This window comes from Erpetoichthys calabaricus, chromosome 7, assembly GCF_900747795.2.
Source record: "Erpetoichthys calabaricus chromosome 7, fErpCal1.3, whole genome shotgun sequence".
In the NCBI taxonomy this organism is placed as follows: Eukaryota; Metazoa; Chordata; class Cladistia; order Polypteriformes; family Polypteridae; genus Erpetoichthys; species Erpetoichthys calabaricus.
Window position 1 is genome coordinate 194931382 of NC_041400.2, and position 23678 is coordinate 194955059.

A 23678-nucleotide genomic window follows, 5' to 3' on the forward strand; every position below is an offset into this window, starting at 1 on the left:
GCCCGTCATCACCTCACAATTAACCTGTTGTGTGCATTTACTGTAAATGTGGGATGAGATACTTCAGGTACTGAAGACGGGCGTTTTGAGGTCAGGGAATTCAGTTCTGTAATGATGGTGCCAGGCAGTGGCGATGTGTCACATGCTGATTGGCTCACCCACCCGGTATGCCCATGTGATGATAAAGACCCCATAAACTGATAAATGAATGTCAGCCTGCATGTGTGCCAGCGCTTTCTAGGGTGGGTTCCTGCCGTGCACTTGATGCTGCTGAGGTTGGCTCCCGCTCTGAAACACCCCGTACTGTAAAGTGCATCGATGGGTGGTCAGCCCTTTACTGACGGGTGGGCACTCTCCAAAGAAGAAGCCACTGCCCGTAGTTTGCTGCTTTGACATTCCAGACCAACAACGCCTGAAAAAGCAAGCCCACCAAGTCTTCACAGGCATCGTTTTCTTATGAGGGTATCTCGACCTCTCTGCTGTCACGACTCACTTTCTCCCATGTAAGGGTCTTTGTGACCCACCAAGGGTGGGTGGAGGCTGGGGTCAAACATAGTGAACTGGGAACGAAATTTGGAGAGGTTCCCCTCGAACTTCAGAGCTATCTCCTTGGTGAATTGAACATGATCAGGGGGGTGAATTGAGCACAGTCATTAGAGCAGGGGGGTGGGGGACTAAGCGATCGATAGAGTGGTGACCCACTGTGACCCACTACCATAATGAGCAAACCCCCTTTTGGTGGTAGTGAAACGCTGCTCTAGGGGGTCCTAATGTCGCCTGTAAACAGCGAACAAGAATAATGAAGTAAAAGACAGGGGGGTGGAGCTAAAAAAAAAAATCAGAACTCCTAAATGACCAAAAACCCTTAATTAATATTTTTAGATTGTAAAGACCAGCCAGACCTCCAGGGGAACAAACATCAAAACTGGACCACTTAAAGCGCCCCCAACAATCCCACACACCCCCTTATAATTTGTCTAGAAACTGGAATGCTCTTCAATGAGAACAAATGGGCAAAGGGCGTTCAACAAGGGGGCCCTGTGCCCACTTCATTCAGCTTCTTGGTTGACCAGAATGACTTTTGGTGACAGTGAAGACCATGTCAGGACGCTCATCCCTTTTGGAATCCCGGGGTCTCAGGTATAAAACTTGGCTTAGATTCCATATGATTATGCATAAAAGGCAAAAACGGTATATTGACAAAAAAAAAAAGAATTTATAAAGCCATATGTAGGCTTTGTGCCACACTTCTACATCTTCCTCTTCATCTTGCTATGTGGGGGTCAATGTTTTATAGGTTTGGTGATTTGTATGGTCAGATTGCTTTCCTGACACCAACCCTCCCCTCTACATTCCTTTATTAATCTCAAATTAACTTAAAATAATAATACAATTTATGTATATAGCGCCTTTCTGATGCTCAAGGCACTTAACAATGCGCTAATGCATAATCCTTTAGCTGTCACCTCCCACCAGTATGGCTTAACCTCCTTGGTGTTAACCTCATGCATGACTTGGACTTCTATGTAAATACGGTGAAGCCCGAGTCAGAGTCTGGGTGACACTCAGGAGAGTATTCTGCTGCCATCTAGTGGATGTAATAAACTCAGCCACAGCTGATGCACAAACCAGTGTGTTTCTTCATGCCGGTCCCAAGCCCGGATAAATGGGGAGGGTTACGTCAGGAAGGGCATCCGGTGTAAAATTTTTGCCAACTCAATATGCCGACAACAAATTTCCATACCGGATTGGTCGAGCCCCAGGTTAACAACAACAACCACCAGTACTGTTAGTCAACAGGGTGCTGGCGGAAATTGGGCTACTGTTGGCCGAAAAAGAAGAGGGAGACATGTCCGGAGGCAGGAGGAGAGGGGGAAAGTAAAGAGAGTGGAACTGAGGGTAGGAACTGTGAATGTTGGCAGTATGACTGGTAAGGGGAGGGAGTTAGCAGATATGATGGAGAGAAGGAAGGTTGATATATCATGTGTGCAAGACACTAAATGGAAGGGGAGTAAGGCCAGGTGGATCAGAGGGGGATTCAAATTGTTCTATCATGGTGTGGATAGGAGGAGAAATGGAGTAGGAGTTATTCTGAAGAAACAAAATGTCAAGAATGGTCTGGAGGTGAAAAGAGTGTCAGACAGAGTGATGATTATGAAGCTGGAAATTGGAGGTGTGATGATGAATGATGTTAGTGCTTATGCACCACAAGTTGGGTGTGCAATGGATGAGAAAGCTTTTTGGAGTGAGTTGGATGAAGTGATGGACAGTGTACCCAAGGGACAGAAAGTGGTGATAGGAGTGGATTTCAATGGGCATGTTGGTGAAGGGAATAGAGGAGACAAGGAGGTGATGGGTAGGTATGGTGTCAAGGAGAGGAATGAAGAAGGTCAGAGGATAGTGGATTTTGTCAAAAGGATAGACATGGCTGTGGTGAATACGTATTATAAGAAGAGGGAGGAACATAGGGTGATGTACAAGAGTGGAGGATGATGCACACAGGTAGATTACATCTTATGCAGAAGAGTTGATCTGAAGGAGATGGAAGACTGCAAAGTGGTGGCAGGGGAAAGTGTAGTTAAATAACATAGGATGGTGGTCTGTAGGATGACGTTGGAGATCAAGAAGAGGAAGAGAGCGAGGGCAGAGCCAAGGATCAAATGGTGGAAGTTGAAAAAGGAAGACAATAAGGTTGAGTTTAGGGAGGAGGTGAGACAGGCACTGGGTGGCAGTGAAGAGTCACCAGACAGCTGGGAAACTACAGCAGATGTAGTAAGGGGGACAGCAAGAAGAGTGCTTGGAGTGACATCTGGAAAGAGGAAGGAGGAAAAGGAACCCTGGTGGTGGAATGAGGAAATACAGGAGAGTATACAGAGGAAGAGGATGGCGAAGAAGAAGTGGGATAGTCAGAGAGATGCGGAAAGTAGACAAAAATACAAGGAGATAAGGAGCAAGGTGAACAGAGAGGTGGCAAAGGCTAAAGAAAAGGCGCATGATGAGTTGTATGAGAGGTTGGACACTAAGGAGGGAGAAAAGGACCGGTGGGCTACACAGAGGGACCGAGCTGGGAAAGATGTGCAGCAGTTAGGGTGATAAAGGATAAAGATGGAAACGTACTCACAAGCGAGGAGAGTGTGTTGAGCAGATGGAAAGAGAACTTTGAGAGGCTGATGAATGAAGAGAACGAGAAAGAGGAGAGGTTGGATGATGTGGAGAAAGTGAATCAGGAAGTGCAACGGATTAGCAAGGAGGAAGTAAGGACAGCGATGAAGAGGATGAAGAATGGAAAAGCTATTGGTCCAAATGATATACCTGTGGAAACATGGAGGTGTTTAGGAGAGATGGCAGTGGAGTTTTTAACCAGATTGTTTAATGGAATCATGGAAAGTGAGATGATGCCTGAGGAGTGGAGAAGAAGTGGACTGGTGGGCTGATATTTAAGAATAAGGGGGATGTGCAGGACTGCAGTAACTACAGGGGGATAAAATTGATGAGCCACAGCATGAAGTTATGAGAAAGAGTACTGGAAGCTCAGTTAAGAAGTGAGGTGATGATTAGTGAGCAGCAGGATGGTTTCATACCAAGAAAGAGCACCACAGATGTGATGTTTGCTATGAGGATGTTGATGGAGAAGTTTAGAGAAGGCCAGAAGGAGCTGCATTGCGTCTTTGTGGACCTGGAGAAAACAAATGACAGGGTGACTGAGAGGAGCTGTGGTGTTGTATGAGGAAGTCAGGAGTGGCAGAGAAGTACATAAGAGTTGTACAGGATATGAACGAGGGAAGTGTGACCGTAGTGAGGTCTGCGGTAGGAGTGATGGAGGTGGGATTACATCAGGGATCGGCTCTGAGCCCTTTCTTATTTGCAATGGTGATGGACAGGCTGACAGACGAGATTAGACAGGAGTCCCCGTGGACTGTGATGTTTGCTGATGACATTGTGATCTGTAGCGATAGTAGGGAGCAGGTTGAGGAGACCCAGGAGAGGTGGAGATATGAAGATCAGTAGGAACAAGACAGAATACATGTGTGTGAACGAGAGGGAGGTCAGTGGAGTGGTGAGGATGAGGGGAGTACAGTTGGTGAAGGTGGATGAGTTTAAATACTTAGGGGTAATGGGGAGTGTGGAAGAGAGGCGAAGAAGAGAGTGAAGGCAGGGTGGAGTGGGTGGAGAAGAGTGTGAGGAGTAATTTGTGACAGACAGGTATCAACAAGAATGAAAGGGAAGGTCTACAGGACGGTAGTGAGACCAGCTAAGTGATATGGGTTGGAGACGGTGGCACAGGAGACAGAGCTGGAGGTGGCAGAGTTAAAGATGTTAAGATTTGCATTGGGTGTGACGAGGATGGACTGGATTAGAAATGAGGACATTAGAGGGTCAGCTCAAGTTGGACGGTTGGGAGACAAAGTCAGAGTTGGTGAGATTGGACATGTGCAGAGGAGACATGCTGGGTATATTGGGAGAAGGGTGCTAAGGATAGAGCTGTCAGGGAAGAGGAAAAGAGGAAGGGCTAAGAAAAAGTTTATGGATGTGGTGAGAGAGGACATGCAGGTGATGGGTGTAACAGAACAAGATGACGAGGACAGAAAGATATAGAAGAAGATGATCCGCTGTGGCGACCCCTAATGGGTTGAAATAAGAAGAAGATCTAGTGGATGTAATAACCACATGGTACACAAAATCATGAATTGTTTTATGCATTCTGCCACTGGTATGGTAACTCATCAATATTCATGAGTGGGGTGGAGCCTTCAAGCAAAAATAGAATAGAAAACAAAAAGCCTTCAAGGCAGTTAAACTGAAAGTGAACCACTGCTCCAATCGAGTGACGGTGACGACGATGTGAATTGGTCACCAGACTTTGATGCGGAGAGTGAGACTGACACGTGATCAGTAAGACACCAACCTGCCAAGTTTCAGTGATGTTTGTGTTTGGTGTCGTTGTCATACTACTGCTGACAATCCTCCTCGCCCATATATGGGTAACCCCCGGACTGTGACCCCGATTATCTCGACTATTTATGATTTGTCCGGTGGAGAAAATGCCTGTTGAAAGGAACCGCTGTGCTGCACTGTGTCGGGAATGACACGGTGAACCATTACTTATTTGGCTGCCACACTCATCCAAGGCGAATTACAAAATTTGAGATCCAATTGGTGACATTTCTTTTTGGTTTTCCAACACAGGCAGGTCAAGTGACTTGCTCAGGGTCACACAGTGGTGTCAGTAGTGGGATTTGAACCCACAACCTTAGGGTTTGAAGTCCAAAACCTTCACCACTGTGCCACACTGCCTATCTACCTACCTATTATATAGTGCCTTTCACTATCTCTGCAGAGGACATGTGTGCGTTTTTAAGTCTCTGCAGGGCGCATAGTGAGTCAATAATTCCAGGTTGTCACAGGCACCTATTTTTAGCAAGGTCATGAGCAAGTGTCGATTTTCACTCATTATGAAATACATGCATTTCACTAATCACGATGATGATGATGAAGTCAATCACCTGGCATCAAAGCTTGGCAAACTGTATGATGTGCATCAGGTGGTCCTTAAAAAATATGCAGAAGGTGGGTGGTCCTGATTGTGACAGAAGTAGTGACGAAAGTCTCATGGGTCCCAAGGGTAGGCTGTCGTGGATGGAGTACAGCGCATCCAAACGGGGACACGATTTGGTATCGAGTTCTACATGCTGTGTGAAACAAGCTCTGGGTACATCTGAGGATCCAGGTGGGATGGCAAGTACAGTCAATAGGATTGTGCGGGTCAGTCACAGACGTTCTACCCTGTCATGCGCAATCAACAGAAAAAATTGGACAAATAAGTGACCCAGGAGTGTGATGGACAGTAGGACTTCAGGGACCTTCAAAACTCGACTTAATGTTGTTTTGTGGATTGGAATAGCGAATTTTGTTTTGCTGAATGGCCTGTTCTCGTCCAGATTGTTCTTACGTAATCAGGTCAGGTTGGGGGGGCATGCACTGGTTCAGCACCTTGTCGCACCCACAACACGACGAAACAGCTCGGGATCCTGGTTGGCAACACCCCCAGGCAGACACGAGGTCCAGTCCCACCCTCTATCTGCCATAGCCAGGTGTTACGTGAGCGTCTCCTTGGCCTGGTCCAGCTGCTCAACAATGAGGGTCCTATGAGCCAGATCACCCTCGGGTAATCGCACCACATGGCCGTAATGCCATAACTGACGCTCCCTCACAATGCAGGTCATGTGCCTCATCCGGGACTCCTTGAGCAACACAAAGTCACACCAGTGACACCCAAGGACCCTCTGAAGAGACACACATGAAGGAGTCCAGTCTTCATCTCAGGTCACTGGATAGCATCCATGTCTCAGAAGCAGGAAGCACCAGGACTCTAAAGACTTGGACCTTCATCCTTTTGCTGATATCAGGAGCACCACACACCCCTTTATGACCTCATGACCCCCTCATGCTCTCCCAATCCGTCTACTGACTTCATAGGAAGTGTCACCAGAGTCACATGAATGTCACTGCCAAGGTAAGTAAACCACTCGACACACTGCTGATGGCCGTGCCCAAGAGCTCATTAAAGGCCTGGATGTTGGTTTTTATCAGGACCCACAGAAGCCCAGACACTCGGACCCCTCACTCAGCCTCTTGAGCGCCCCAATCAGAGCCTCCATTGTCTCCGTGAAGATCACAGCATCGTCAGCAAAGTCAAGATCCGTGAATCTCTCTTCACCAACAGATGCCCCCCAGCCACTGGACCCCACCACCCTGCCCAACACCCAGTCCATGCAAGCATTGACCAGAGTAGACGCAGAACACACCCCTGATGGACCCCAGAATCAACTGGGAAACACACAGAGACTCTGCCACCACTCTGCACAGCACTCACAGTACCAGTGGACAGGCCGGCCATGATATCCAGAAACTCTGTCTAATGTAATGTTCTAAAAATATCCATCAAGGGTCTCTATCCGTACGTGCCAAGCTCGTTAGGCACGTGATCGTAATTATGATCTGGTCTGATATCCTCCAAAAGAGCTAACGCTGCCATTACCACTTACTGTATGTCATATGACGCACAGCACACCGTAATTCCCAACGGTGAAGACGGCTGCACTGAGAGAACCTGGCAGTGATCTGTGACTCGATTCATCCAAGAGCATTGGAATGGGACTGACGCCTCATTGCAATGCGCAATAAAACGAGATTTTCATGTTCGTTGCCACCAGGAGTCGCTGCAATGCCAACATTGAATGGTTGATCGAAATTTACCGTAACATTAAGACGATTTTCACGCCGAGTTCGTGTTTTATGACAAACCATCCCACCTGCACTTCAGAACAGGTCACCCACCTGAAGCTAATAAGCATGATCAGGCCCGGCCAGCACTTGAATGGCAGACCGTCTAGAAGAAGATTGGGTTGCTGATGGAAGAGTTGGTGAACCCAACTAGGGGGGCTCACCCTGTGGTCTGATTGTGGATCCCAAAGGCCCACAGTGCAGTGACGGGGACACTGTGCTGCAAAAATGGAGCCCTCCTTCTGATGAGACAGAAAACCGAGGTCCGTTACTTTCTATGGGCATCCTTCATAAAGAGTCAGGTGTACCCCGATGTCCTGGTTAAACTGCCCACCACTGCCTGGTCAGTCTGGGCCCCCAAGTCATCCCCTGTGTCTATCTGTCTCTCTCTCTCTTGGACCCCATCACCACCTAATGACTAATGTGTGGTGAGCTTACTGGCACAAAATGGCTGCTGTTACATCAACCAGGTGGTGTTGCACGTTGGTGCTGATTGAAGTGGCTCCATTCTTTCTATGTAAAGCGCCATATCAATGCAATGTCATCTTCTTCTTCTTCGTCCTATCAAATCACTACATGTATGGCTTACATACGTTTCTGAACATCAACAAGTTTTATACGTGAGACCACCAGTGACAACAATAGTGTCGACGTTACCGGTTTGGTTTCCCATCATCACTGACACACCAAAAGCCCTGGTCATTCCCCCTAACCCCATAACAGTCACCCCATCACACTCACCTTCTGCCAGCAACCGGGCATCGGTAATCCATCGGGACCCTGTGTGTTAAAAACATACGAAAGAGCCATCAGTACGCATTTAATGCAAAGCAAACAATTCATTCATTCGTATGAAAAACGTCTTTGTAATTCTAACCAAGAAGACAGTGGCATGAAGAGGGCAGCCATTTTAAGTGTCGTGGAATAAAGAGGCGGCCATTTTAAGTGTTGCGGATTCTTCTCGTCTGTCGGCTCTCTGCTGCATTTAGAAATTCCGACCCACAATTCCCCACGCCGAGAGTTTTCTCTTTTTTATCTACGATCTTTGATTGTCAGCTGTTCTGGAATGGCCATCTGCTCAGGAGTGACGAAGATTCAGTGGCTAAGACGGCCTTTATGTCTCGGTCTGGATGGAAGATGACCACACGGCCGGCCAAACCAACATTGGAGAGACGGCTTAAGAGAAGACATGTGGCACGTCAGCATCGCACCCCCCTAGGACGCCTTTGATCGGGCGAGCAAAAACACGGACCCTACAGCTACATGTGACAAACGGCGGGACGAAGGAGATTGTCAGCCGTATCCCGATCCTTTCACATAAAACTCACGGACCACCACCCTGATCTGGGTAGACAATAGTGGCCAGGGTGCCAGCTCAGCACACTTGAGTGCACATCATTAAGATGACACTTTGCCTACTTCTGATCATAAAAACAGGAAAGACAACATTCTGTCAAACACCAAGGCTTTGTCAACAGACAGCGGGTACCTCTTTCACACCTTTATTTTCCATTCTTCAAGTGGCACCACACCTTAGCAGCAAGTAAACACCTTTGATGATTGGTGCAAAGAGGAACATCAGCAAAACCGAAGAACCGCTTAATGACTTTCACCTCACCAGCGAGTCTCTGTGTCTGGTCAAGAGAGAGGGAGTGGATGTGGAGCTACAAGCACTTGGGAGTCCACATCAGTGACAGGTTGGGCTCATCTCAGAATACAAAGAAATTAAAGAAGAAAGGGCCGAGCAGACTCTTTATTATTAGGAGACTGAGCTCCTTCACATCTTCTGCAACTCTGTGATGGTCAGTGTGGTGTGCTGGGCTGATCACATCACTTCAAGAGAGGACCACCAAATCAACAAGGGCAGCCTCAATAATGGGACACACGCTTAACCCCGTGGAGGTTGTAGAGGAGGAGACAATGAAGACAAAATGGAGTGTCATGATGAACAACGCTGCGCAACCTCTCTGTGACAGCAACAACACGGAGGACTTTCAGACAACAAATTATTCATCAGAAGAGTGTCAAGAGACACAACTGGGGGTCCTTTATAGCAACAGCAAAACACCTGGGAAGGGGGCTGCTATTTTTTTTTATCTTTAACCAGGTCAGAAGTTTTATTCTTTATTTTTAGTAATTCTTGTGTGTATTTTCATTGAAAGCCAAATTTCTCCCACTGGGGACAACTAAAATTCAATTAGCTTTTATTTATTTGGCTGCCCCTCATCCAAGGCAACATACAACATCTGAGATACAATTGGTGACATTTCTTTTGGTTTTCCATCTGGAGCCCAGGCAGGTCAAGTGACTTGCTCAGGGTCACACAGTGGAGTCAGGAATGGGATTTGAACCCACAACCTCAGGGTCTGAAGTCCAAAGCCTTCACCACTGCGCCACACGACCTGCACTGCTTATCTATCTATCTATCTAGCGTGACTTTATATATCTATTATACACTCAGTGGCCACTTTATTAGGCACACCCGTTCAACTGCTTGTTAACCAAAATATCTAATCAGAAAATCACATGGCAGTCTAAAGCCTTCACCACTGTGCCACACTGCCTATCTATCTATGATATAGTGCCTTTCACTCTATCTATCTATCTATGATATAGTGCCTTTCACTCTATCTTTCTATGATATAGTGACTTTCACTCTATCTATCTATCTATCTATCTATCTATCTATCTATCTATCTATCTATCTATCTATCTATCTATCTATCATATAGTGCCTTTCACTCTATCTATGATATAGTGCCTTTCACTCCATCTTTCTATGATATAGTGCCTTTCACTCTATCTATCATATAGTGCCTTTCACTCTATCTTTCTATGATATACTGCCTTTCACTTTATCTATCTTTCTATGATATAGTGCCTTTCATTATATCTTTCTTTGATATAGTGCCTTTTACTCCATCTATCTATGATATATTGCCTTTCACTCTATCTATCTATCATATAGTGCCTTTTATTATATCTTTCTTTGATATAGTGCCTTTTACTCCATCTATCTATCTATGATATATTGCCTTTCACTCTATCTATCTATCTATCTATCTATCTATCTATCTATCTATCTATCTATCTATCTATCTATCTATCTATCTATCTATCTATCTATCTATCTATCTATCTATCTATTTCTGTGTTTTGAGGTCAATGTACAAATGTTTTTAAGTAGCCTTTTTTTTTTTTTAAAGCCGTTCCTCCTCCTCATCATCATAATTTCAAATGTTGTGGTTATTTAACCCATTATTAACCAGCATGCCTGTTAGTGGATCTAATGCTGAAGCTGAGCTGTCAACCTATTAGTCGACATTGGCAGCTACACCAGGGTGCCATTTATTTAAATCAAGCGTTAAGAGATCTGGAACCCAATTGCGGGGCTTTAGACGCTGACGGTTACTGTTTTTACAACTCAAGGGGTTTGTGTTCTGAAAACATGGGGGGGGTCCCTGGTCCTTGAACTCTAGTAATAGTAAACAGGTTATGCATTTATTTAACTCAAGCAGTGCACACTCTGTTCCTTGTCAAGGTGAGCTCAGGGAAAGCTAACGTAAGGTACTGGAATTGATTCCTGAACCGGAGACCCAGGAGGAGCCGTGGATTCCCTTCTGGTTGTGGAATATGAAGCAGCTTTGTGGTTTCTCAGGATATCTGAGGGGGACAGGTCTCTCCACATATGCTTTGTGGTCTTGGAAAAACATGATGTCCGTGTGCCCTGTGCTATCTCATGGGAGATTCCTCCAGAGTGTGGATTCCTTTGCGTTGCTAATCCTGACTATGGGGGTCAATGGTTTTTGAAGCTAGAATTGTGCTTGTGTACTTAGCATTAAGACGAGTCCGTTTCACGTGTCTGTGACAGGCGTGTGTCTCACCTCTTCATTTTTATGGACAGGATGCCAAGGGGTAGCTGAGGTGTCCTGTCCATAACAATTGGAGATCCAAGGATTTACGGATCATGTTGGCCTTCTCAGACTACGGTCCTCGGTGCAGACCTTGAAGTGACGTGTGATGTCCCTGTGATGGAAATCGGCACCTGTGAATCTCGGTTCACGGTCCTTGCTCAGAACACGATGGCTTATTGTCTGCTGGCCTCCCTGTCCCAAGAGGAGAAGTTCAAGTACCTCAGTTTTATGAAGGCTCTGCTGGACCACGAGGGTGAAATAGGAGCAAAGTATTTGGACCAAGCTGTCCATTTACCGGTTAGCCTGCACCCCCATGGGTAGGCAGTGGCCAACAGAAAGAGGTCTTGAATCCAAATAGCTGAAACAAGATTCCAGTGTTGGGTTGGTGGTCTTACTCTGACAGGGTGAGAAGGGCAGCAATACACTGCTTCTCCGGATCTTGAAGGGGTCTTTGTAGGTAGTTTGAGGTAATGAACTTGACATCTCCCCTCGGCGTGGAGAACACGGGCTGGCTGGTCTGGGAGTGGTCACGGAATTGAAAAAATGTGCTAATGATAGATGCCATGCCACACCTAGGTTGGCCCAGGTTGTCAAAATTGGAAATGAAGGAATGAATGAACAAATGAACGAATAAAGGAATATTTACTCAGATCATCTGCGGGACAGTGGTCACAATAGAGTGGTCCTGAATAAAGTTCCGACTGAACATTTCAGTTCCTCATTTTCTAGTCGCATACACATAAGGTGGAGTGTCACAAGGTTTAGGGACCCAAGAAAGCTCACAGAAATATTTGTCTTAGACACTTCATTTAGTGCCCTGCGGTGTGTCATTAGAAAAGAATGCAATCTCGAGTTCTAAACATTCCTTTTGTCAAATCGTGAAGCAATCCATTAACACGTTTGAAAGTCCTTAAAGGATCTCTCATAATTATGGAGCACTTGAACCGTGAAATCTTTGTTGGAATACAGCCCAGTGCTTGATGAATGTGCCGAAAACCAATGACATCTCGTGGACGTTCAGTCAAAGTGATGAATTGAAACAGAACCAGCTGTGCAGCGGAAGTAAAAAAGGGCAAAGGACGGCCATAGTGACAAAGGGTGGCTGTGGCAGACACCTCAGCACCCCAGACATTTACAAAGCCTCCGAGATTCTTTGATTTACAACTGACAATAACACGTTTGTCAATAAATGAATCTTCTTCTTCTTTCGGCTGCTCCCGTTAGGGGTTTGCCACAGCGGATCATCGTCTTCCATATCTTTCTGTCCTCGTCATCTTGTTCTGTTACACCCATCACCTGCATGTCCTCTCTCACCACATCCATAAACCTTCTCTTAGGCCTTCCTCTTTTCCCCTTCCCTGGCAGCTCTGTCCTTAGCACCCTTCTCTCATTACACCCAGCATCTCTCCTCTGCACATGTCCAAACTAACACAATCTTACCTCTCTGACTTTGTCTCCCAACCGTCCAACCTGAGCTGACCCTCTAATGTCCTCATTTCTAATCCTGTCCATCCTCCCGTCACACCCAATGCAAATCTTAGCATCCTTAACTCTGCCACCTCCAACTCTGTCTCCTGTGCCACCGTCTCCAGCCCATATAACATAGCTGGTCTCACTATCGTCCTGTAGACCTTCCCTTTCACACTTGCTGATACCCGTCTGTCACAAATTACTCCTGACACTCTTCTCCACCCTGCCTGCACTCTCTTTTTCACTTCTCTTCCACAATCCCCATTACTCTGTACTGTTGATTTCAAGTATTTAAACTCATCCACCTTTGCCAACTCTACTCCCTGCATCTTCACCACTCCACTGACCTCCCTCTCATTCACACACATGTATTCTGTCTTGTTCCTACTGACCTTCATTCCTCTCCTCTCATATCTCCACCTCTCCAGGGTCTCCTCAAACTGAAGATCACAATGTCATCAGCAAACATCACAGTCCACGGGGACTCCTGTCTAATCTCGTCTGTCAACTTGTCCATCACCACTGCAAATAAGAAAGGGCTCAGAGCTGATCTCTGATGTAATCCCACCTCCGTCACTCCAACCGCAGACCTCACCACAGTCACACTTCCCTCATACATATCCTGTACCACTCTTACGTACTTCTCTGCCACTCCCGACTTCCTCATACAATAGATAGATAGATAGATAGATACATACCACAGCTCCTCTCAGTCACCCTGTCATCTGCTTTCTCCAGGTCCACAAAGACGCAATGCAACTCCTTCTGGCCTTCTCTAAACTTCTCCATCAACATCCTCAGAGCAAACATCTCATCTGTGGTGCTCTTTCTTGGCATGAAACCATCCTACTTGCTCACTAATCATCACCTCACTTCTTAACTGAGCTTCCACTACTCTTTCCCATAACTTCATGCTGTGGCTCGTCAATTTTATTCCCCTGTAGTTACTGCAGTCCTGCACATCCCCTTATTCCACTTCTTCTCCACTCCTCAGGCATCCTCTCACTTTCCAAGATTCCATTAAACAATCTGGTTAAAAACTCCACTGCCATCTCTCCTAAACACCTCCATGTTTCCACAGGTATGTCATCTGGACCAACAGCCTTTCCATTCTTCATCCTCTTCATCGCTGTCCTTACTTCCTCCTTGCTAATCCGTTGCACTTCCTGATTCACTATCTCCACATCATCCAACCTCTTCTCTCTCTTGTTCTCTTCATTCATCAGCCTTGTCAATAAATTAATGAATTATTCAAAAATATTTTAATTAGTGGTCTGTAATCTACATAATGAATTTTACTATTCATCTTCTACGTCTACAGGGAAGCTTAGCGCACAGCGGGGAAAACAAGTATCTCTTTATTATATAAACAAATCTTGGAAGGAGACGAGATGCGACTTTCTCAGAGAGACACTTTCACGTCCTGCGAGATGAGTCTTTGTACCAAGAGATTTAAACAGGCTCGGAGCCGGAAATAAGAGTAGATGACAAAGTAGAACATCGTAAACGGGATCAAAAACGTTGGTGCGATACACATGCAGAGCAGGTTAAAGACAATGGAAGTACGAAAATTCGAAAGTCTCAAAAAAATGATAGCAAAGATCGCATTAGCGAAAAAAAAACGGTGAAATAACGGAACAGCAAAAAGAGATCAAACATATTGTTCGGCTTTAAACTTTAAGTCGGAGACTTGTAGATCATCTAATTAGGGAAAAGTAGTATTGCCTCCCAATGAAGAGGCGTATCCGCGAGAATTAAAAGATTTGTTGTTTGGCGAAAGTGAAATCCCACAAGAGAAAATTTCAAGCCCCGCGAGACGAGACTTTATGCAAAGAGATTTGGAAAAGTCCCGCCCACATAAACACGCCCACGGTTCAATCATCTCTCATTTGTGTGAATGTTATTGTCAGACACAGTTCGCGTAAAGAGAAAGAAACGAGATTCACTCACGGGCAGTTATACGTTACGTTGTCACGATGGAAGTCCAAACACGGAATCAAAATTCAATACGATATTGACGAAAAGGGAAAAGCGAAAAGAGATCGAATTTTTTTGGACATAGGTGATGTGACAGAAGGATGTCGATATTGTAAGGCTTTAAACTTTAAGTCGGAGACTTGTAGATCGTCTAATTAGGGAAAAGTAGTATTGCCTCCCAATGAAGAGGCGTATCCGCGAGAATTAAAAGATTTGTTGTTTGGCGAAAGTGAAATCCTGCAAGAGAAATTTTCAAGCCCCGCGAGATGAGACTTTATGCAAAGAGATTTGGAAAAGTCCCGCCCACATAACCACACCCACGGTTCAATCATCTCTCATTTGATTTGTGTGAATGCTATTGTCAGAAACAGTTCACGTAAAGAGAAAGAAACGAGATTCACTCACGGGCAGTTATACGTTACGTTACAATGCCTCCCAATGAAGAGGCGTATCCGCGAGAATTAAAAGATTTGTTGTTTGGTGAAAGTGAAATCCACATACGTGAGCGACAGAGACGCGAAGTGGCTGGTGTGTAGCGCAGGCGGGGTGTTGGTGAGCGAAGCGAGCCCCCTAGTTGGAATAAAGGAAAAACAAAATCCAAATTTAAAATGATATCGATGCAAATCTGAAATGGTGCAGTCGACTCAAGGTAAGAGATCAAAAAACGCACACGTATGACACATACGGCGGAGAAAATAAGTACTGAACATGTCAATGCACAGTAAATATATTTCTAATGGGGCTATTGACATGATCTTTTCACCAGATGTCGGTAACAATCCAAGTAATCCACACATACAAAGAAATCAAAACAAATACGAGGGGTAATGAGAATAATGAGAATTTTTTTTCTAGCTGTGACGTACTGGACTGCCCTCTGCATCATTCGGCCAAGTGGCGTCCTTCAAGTGCTCGAGCGATTGCGTGATGCAGTATGGAGAAAACGACCCGAATTCTGGAGATCGAGCGAGTGGCTTCTACATCACGACAACACAGCACTGAGTGTGCGTGCGGCAGCTTCTCACGAAAAACGGGATGACAATGGTCTCCTACCCCCCCTCCACTCCCTGGACTTTGCACCCTGTGATTTTTTTTTTCTTATTTCCAAGAATGAAGTGGGAACTTAAAGGAAAGCGTTTTCCGAATGTAGAGGCGGTCAAGAAGCAGACGATGGAAGCACGGAACACTTTGCAAGAGTTTCAGAACAGATTTGAACAATGGAAACAGTGGTGGGACAAGGGTATTGTGTCTCAAGGAGAGTATTTGGAGGTGGGGGGTGTTCTGAGAAATATACACATTTTTTACTTTGTAAATTCTTGTTACTTACTTATGGGTCCCCCCTTGTAAGTCCATAAATTATGTACAATAAAGTGGAATGACACGTGGAGTAAGTATTGAATATGTGAAGAAAAGGAAATACAAAAAGGCCTGGAAAGCCAAGAGAGCAGCTGACGTCTGTCAATCCTGGTAGCTCCCCTATCAGTGCAAATGAATATCCGCTGCTTTAGTCCTAATTGATGGCCTGCTATTACCAAAGGGTCATACAAGATGGGTAAAAGCAAAGAGCTCTCTCAAGATCTTCACAAACATCCCAATGGCATCAGTGACAGACGGACTTCTAAACTTCTGAATGCTCCAGCGAGCACCGTTGGGGCCGTAATCCGCAAGTGGAAAGAACGTCACTTCACCATAAACCGGCCACGACCAGGTGCTCCTTGGAAGATTTCTGACAAAAGAGGAATTAGAAGATGTTGACCAAGAACCAGGGACCACTCGCCGAGAGCTTCAGAAAGACCTGGAATTAGCAGGTCCAGTTGTTTCAAAGAAAACAAGAAGTTGTGCACTCCACCACCATGACCTCTATGCACGCTGAAGAAAAAGCACGTTGAAGCTTGTGGAAAGTTTGCTGCACAATAATTGGACAAACCAATGAAATCCTGGGAGAGTAGAGTCTGCTCAGAGGAGACCAAAATGGAACTCTTTGGATGTCATTGCACACCCCATGTCACCGCAAAAACACGATATACCAACAGTGAAGTTTGGAGGTGGGACCATCAGGGTGTGTGTGGGGCTCTTTGTCGGCATATGGTACTGACAGACTTCATCTAGTTGAAAAAAGGATGAATGGAGGAATGTAGCAGGACATTCTTGATAAGAACCTGCTGCCATCTACCAGGATGCTGAAGATGAAATGAGGGGGGACATTTTAGCAAGACCAGGATCCCAAACACACAGCCAAGGAAACTCTCAGTTGGCTTCAGAGAATAAAGAAAATCAAGAAGTTGCTGGAATGGCCCAGTCAGTCACCCGACTTGAGTCCAATTGAAAACCAATGGAAAGAATTGAAGATCAGAGTTCATAGAAGAGGAACCTTCAAGATTTGAAGACAGTTTGGGCCAAAGCTCCACCTGAGCAACGCAAGCGATTCGTTTCTCCATACAGGAGACGCCTTGAAAGACTTTTCTACTAAGTATTCAATACATTTCAGTAAGCATGTTCAATACTTATTCCCTGCGTCATTACACATAATTTGTGGACTTATTTGGTTGGATTTCTTTGTATGTGTTGTCACGCACATGCGAGTAGGACATTGTATGGACCAAGCAAAGGTAATTCCATGCCAGGCCAGGGGGTGGCTGGGTGCACTAAACCACCTCCTGATGTCTCTGCAGACCAGCTGTGGGAAAACCTATCTGACTCAACATCAAAGACGTCACTTCCAGTTCTGGTGCCCAGAAAGACGCCACATCCGGTTCCGGCCCCTAAGATGACGCCAGCAGGAGGTCACGTCCGGTTCCCCTACATCACTTCTGCGTTAATCACTTAAAACCGCCATCTTTCCAAACCTTAGTCAGTTCATGTCTAGACTCCAAACCAGTCACTTCTCTGAAAACCTAACCCATTGCAGCCAGCGATATTACAGTGCATCCAGAAAGTATTCCCAGCGCTTCATCACTTTTTCCACATTGTTATGTTACAGCCTTATTCCAAAATGGATTAAATTCATTTTTTTCCTCAGAATTCTACACACAACACCCCATAATGACAACATGAAAAAAGTTTACTTGAGGTTTTTGCAAATTTATTAAAAATAAAAAAACTGAGAAATCCCATGTCCATAAGTATTCACAGCCTTTGCTCAATACTTTGTCGATGCCCCTTTGGCAGCAATTCCAGCCTCAAGTCTTGTTGAATATGATGCCACAAGCTTGGCACACCTATCCTTGGCCAGTTTCGCCCATTCCTCTTTGCAGCACCTCTCAAGCTCCATCAGGTTGGATGGGAAGCGTCGGTGCACAGCCATTTTAAGATCTCTCCAGAGATCAGATTCAAGTCTGGGCTCTGGCTGGGCCACTCAAGGACATTCACAGAGTTGTCCTGAAGCCACTCCTTTGATATCTTGGCTGTGTGCTTAGGGTCGTTGTCCTGCTGAAAGATGAATCGTCGCCCCAGTCTGAGGTCAAGAGCGCTCTGGAGCAGGTTTTCATCCAGGATGTCTCTGTACATTGCTGCAGTCATCTTTCCCTTTATCCTGACTAGTCTCCCAGTTCCCCACAGCATGATGCTGTCACCACCATGCTTCACTGTAGGGATGGTATTGGCCTGGTGATGAGCGGTGCCTGGTTTCCTCCAAACATGACGCCTGGCATTCACACCAAAGAGTTCAATCTTTGCCTCATCAGACCAGAGAATTTTCTTTCTCATGGTCTGAGAGTCCTTCAGGTGCCTTTTGGCAAACTCCAGGTGGGCTGCCATGTGCCTTTTACTAAGGAGTGGCTTCTGTCTGGCCACTCTACCATACAGGCCTGATTGGTGGATTGCTGCAGAGATGGTTGTCCTTCTGGAAGGTTCTCCTCTCTCCACCCACAGAGGACCTCTGGAGCTCTGACAGAGTGACCATCGGGTTCTTTGTCACCTCCCTGACTAAGGCCCTTCTCCCCCGATCGCTCAGTTTAGATGGCCGGCCAGCTCTAGGAAGAGTCCTGGTGGTTTCCAACTTCTTCCACTTACGGATGATGGAGGCCACTGTGCTCATTGGGACCTTCAAAGCAGCAGAAATTTTTCTGTAACATTCCCCAGATTTGTGCCTTGAGACAATCCTGTCTCGGAGGTCTACAGACAATTCCTTTGACTTCATGCTTGGTTTGTGCTCTGACATGAACTGTCAACTGTGGGACCTTCTATAGACAGGTGTGTGCCTTTCCAAATCAGGTCCAGTCAACTGAATTTACCACAGGTGGACTCCAATGAAGCTGCTGAAACATCTCAAGGATGATCAGGGGAAACAGGATGGACCTGAGCTCGATTTAGAGCTTCACGGCAAAGGCTGTGAATACTTATGTACATGGGATTTCTCAAATTTTTTTATTTTTAATAAATTTGCAAAAATCTCAAGTAAACTTTTTTCACGTTGTCATTATGGGGTGTTGTGTGTAGAATTCTGAGGAAAAAAATGAATTTAATCCATTTTGGAATAAGGCTGTGACATAACAAAATGTGGACAAAGTGATGAAGCACCGTGAATACTTTCCGGATGCACTGTATATGGGTGGCCGCCCCAAACCTTTTAAAGTGTGTCCGGTCTGATCATTTTACAGTGCGGATTACTCGGGTTGCTTACCGACATCTGGTGAAAATGTCATGTCGATATCATAACGAGGCGAAAAGGCCAAGACAAATGGAGGATGGGAGTTAAGCTCGATAACCGCCGCATTTTCTTCACAACAAACGATTCACAGCTGATCACATTTCGTTGTTAAAACTGAGGGAATTGGCCCCCCTGAAAATGACAGACGCTTTAACAAGACAGGCAATTCCACTCTGGTAGCGTGGCGTTCCCGATCGTTTTCCTCGTTATTACCTGGGGGTCTCCACCTGCCTTCTCAAGTACGACTGGACTTGTGAGGAGCAACGAGAAGAACGCAAAGCTCAGCACACATCCTGCTGTCAATCACCTCTGCGGCCCCTGGGGTGACAATGCTGGGTACCTCAATACCTTCTCTCACTCACAGTATCACCTCTTATGACTTCATTGGCTCTTCAGCATAAACAAAACCGAATAGCCCCATAAGGTGTTATCCCACCACAGGACCTTTGTTGTCAGGAACCAATGAACTCCTGTATGGCGTAGGCCACGTGTCACTTGTGGTCCCCGACTCCCTTATGTTCCCACTGCACAACTGCAACTGTAACCTTAATGCAAAATATGTAATGTGCAAAGATGAGCAATGCGGCGGTGCAAAGGGAGGCGCCATCGGGGAGGTCGTCCCTGCACCGAATTGCTTTGAAGTGATCCCGACGTCACGGGTGAGATTATTCCTTCAGTGCGATAGAAGGTGTTGGCGCTCCACCTTCAAAGAGAATTCTCTAACTAACGGATTTGGAAGAATCAATTGACCAATCAGCACAATTCATTACCCGAGCCACACCCACGATCGGTCCTGGTAGAACAAAAAGTACAAACCTTGGGGGAGGAGCTAAAAAAAAAAAGTACCCGGAACTACAAATTGACAAAGTTCATGGAGTGGGACTGCTAGAAAAGTTCTGGAGTCTCCCAATAAAGAGGGTAAGAGTCTACAGAGACTGAGCTGAGTGGACAAATGCACAAAACCCAAAAGCCCTGGGCTCTCCCACCCGTCTACATTATCAATGGGGTGCAGCTATGGGGTCAACCTCATCACTAAATGACTCAAATCCCGTCACACGCTCCGCGTTCGTTTGTTCTTAGCCTCACTTTAGGACTTCTATGTTTTTGACAGACGGCGTCACATTGAACATCGAAGACTCTGCCCGATGTGCTTCATATCATCACAACTCTCAGAGGAGGAAAAAGATCAGTCAGCCAATAGTAACATGCAGCTTATAGAAATACGCACATAGAAAATAAAACATTTACAGTAGACAATCAAATGACAGCATTGAAAAACAGAATACACGGGGCACTCCATACTGGATTCTGAAAATATGAAGGAATAATCCACACCAGCATACCATGCCAAGACAAATATTAAAAAACAAAACTGACCTTCGTCAATCCATTGAGGTTATTAATATTTATGTCTTCATGAGATCACTAATTCTATCTCACATATTATTATTTGAATTTTAACTCAGAATCAAATGGAGCGCCAGAGTCATCCTAGGCTGCAGGTGGATAATAAATTGAGAAATGTGGCCTACAGGGGGCGCCAGTGCCTCACAGAGCTTACTTGTTCACAGGGGGTCAATTCTGAGTCACCTGTGAAGCAAACCCTCCGGAGTTGAACGCGGACCACCTATGTGAAACGAGAAGAACGACCAAAACTCTCAAAGAGGGCACGTGGAGGGGATCAGAACTTGGAGCAGGCGTCGTGAGGAAACGGACAGAAATATATTTAAGGTCAGGGCCGGCGGGACCTCACCTCACAAGCTCGGCCACCAGGAGTGAATGATTGGGCTTAAAACTCGGTGGGGACAATTCAGGCGGCTCACTGAGTGTCACATCTCTAAACCAATCCAATGGCTGGATAAGGTGGAGCTCAGAGTGGGGGGGGGGGGGTGGGGGGGTGGGACTGTGGAGATTCTGAACTGCAAAGCCCAGTGTTGTTCTCCAGCACTTCCAGGCCAGCAGTCGTCCAGCTCAGTTGGGCGTACGCAGGAAAAAAAGGGGCTTTTGTAGGTTGTGTTTTTGTGGACTACTTTAGATAGATAGATAGGAAAGGCACTATATGATAGATAGATAGATAGGAAAGGCACTATATGATAGATAGTTAGATAGATAGGAAAGGCACTATAACATAGATAGATAGATAGGAAAGGCACTATATGATAGATAGATAGATAGATAGATAGATAGGAAAGGCACTATATGATAGATAGATAGATAGATAGGAAAGGCACTATACGATAGATAGATAGGAAAGGCACTATATGATAGATAGATAGATAGGAAAGGCACTATAACATAGATAGATAGATAGATAGATAGGAAAGGCACTATATGATAGATAGATAGGAAAGGCACTATATGATAGATAGATAGATAGGAAAGGCACTATATGATAGATAGATAGTTAGATAGATAGGAAAGGCACTATAACATAGATAGATAGGAAAGGCACTATAAGATAGATAGATAGAAAGATAGGAAAGGCACTATATGATAGATAGATAGTTAGATAGATAGGAAAGGCACTATAACATAGATAGATAGGAAAGGCACTATAAGATAGATAGATAGAAAGATAGGAAAGGCACTATATGATAGATAGATAGGAAAGGCACTATATGATAGATAGTTAGATAGATAGGAAAGGCACTATAACATAGATAGATAGATAGATAGATAGATAGGAAAGGCACTATATGATAGATAGATAGATAGGAAAGGCACTATATGATAGTTAGATAGATAGGAAAGGCACTATATGATAGATAGATAGATAGATAGGAAAGGCACTATAACATAGATAGATAGATAGATAGGAAAGGCACTATATGATAGATAGATAGATAGGAAAGGCACTATATGATAGATAGATAGATAGATAGGAAAGGCACTATAACATAGATAGATAGATAGATAGGAAAGGCACTATATGATAGATAGATAGGAAAGACACTATAACATAGATAGATAGATAGATAGGAAAGGCACTATATGATAGATAGATAGATAGATAGGAAAGGCACTATATGATAGATAGATAGGAAAGGCACTATATGATAGTTAGATAGATAGGAAAGGCACTATAACATAGATAGATAGATAGGAAAGGCACTATATGATAGATAGATAGATAGATAGGAAAGGCACTATATGATAGATAGATAGATAAGAAAGGCACTATATGATAGTTAGATAGATAGGAAAGGCACTATAACATAGATAGATAGATAGGAAAGGCACTATATGATAGATAGATAGATAGATAGGAAAGGCACTATATGATAGATAGATAGGAAAGGCACTATAAGATAGATAGATAGATAGGAAAGGCACTATATGATAGATAGATAGTTAGATAGATAGGAAAGGCACTATAACATAGATAGATAGATAGGAAAGGCACTATATGATAGATAGATAGGAAAGGCACTATATGATAGATAGATAGGAAAGGCACTATATGATAGACAGACAGATAGATAGATAGATAGATAGATAGATAGATAGATAGATAGATAGATAGATAGATAGATAGATAACACTTTATTTGTCCCCTAGGGGTTCACTGGGGTTAAAATCACAGGAGTACGTGGGAGGATAGACAGACTGCCCCCCTGTGACACTCTACGGTGGTAGATGTCTACAGGGAAGCCTATTGTTGTTAGAGGGGCTTTTCTGCAGACCACTGAGCGTTGTCAGGTAACCTGGACTCTGTAGTAAGAAGTTCACTGGGTGTGTTTCCTGACCTGGCCATAGAAGGCCTCATAGTCACTACGCTAGAGACCCCTGGAGTTGGGAGGAGGCTAAGGGGCTAAGGAAGGAGAGCAGGTCAGAGGGTTTACTGATTGGCCAGAAGGCCGCGGTTTTTGTTATTTTTAAGTCCTTCTGTGTTTATGGGGAGTTGTTTTAAATGTTCACCTGCTTTGGGTAATAAAACTCTTTTCTTGTGTCACTTCTGTTTTTTTTTTTGGTCATCATTTGGTTTTGGGGATGAACTGTGAGGGCCCCCTATAGTGCACATATGCCATCTGTTGGAATGACAGATTCAATGCATTGTCTCACTTCATGCATTACAAAATACACTCCAACAGGTGGTGCACTGCAAATATTAACTCTGAGGCCAACGTCGATTACTTTCATATCAGGCCCTCTCAGACGTCATATTCTACAATGGTATAACAAACTGCGTTTTTATTAGTGCTCTTTCATGTAATTGCATTATATTAAGACTGTTATTTTAATTATGACTCACTTTTTATAAAAATATACAATAAACTAAATTGCAACAGCTAATTCTTTGATGAAGGGACTAGAAAACGTCAAATTGTTCCAACTTAGAGGACAGTTTATAAGTCTCCATACACACCTTGCGTGTTACGTCATGC

At 44.7% G+C, this 23678-nt stretch overlaps 1 protein-coding gene across 10 annotated transcripts in view; it reads right to left on the reverse strand.

Annotated features, from left to right (window-relative positions):
* Positions 1-7656: 7656 nt before the first annotated feature.
* LOC114655001 (collagen alpha-1(XXV) chain) overlaps positions 7657-23678 on the reverse strand; it is a 149216-nt gene continuing 133194 nt past the window's right edge. For all 10 annotated transcript variants that reach the window (XM_051929924.1, XM_051929920.1, XM_051929928.1 and 7 more), the window contains one exon: positions 7657-8064. In XM_051929924.1, coding sequence (XP_051785884.1) covers positions 8008-8064 — 57 coding nt within the window. In that variant the 3' untranslated portion in view covers positions 7657-8007. The remainder of the gene's footprint in view (positions 8065-23678) is intronic.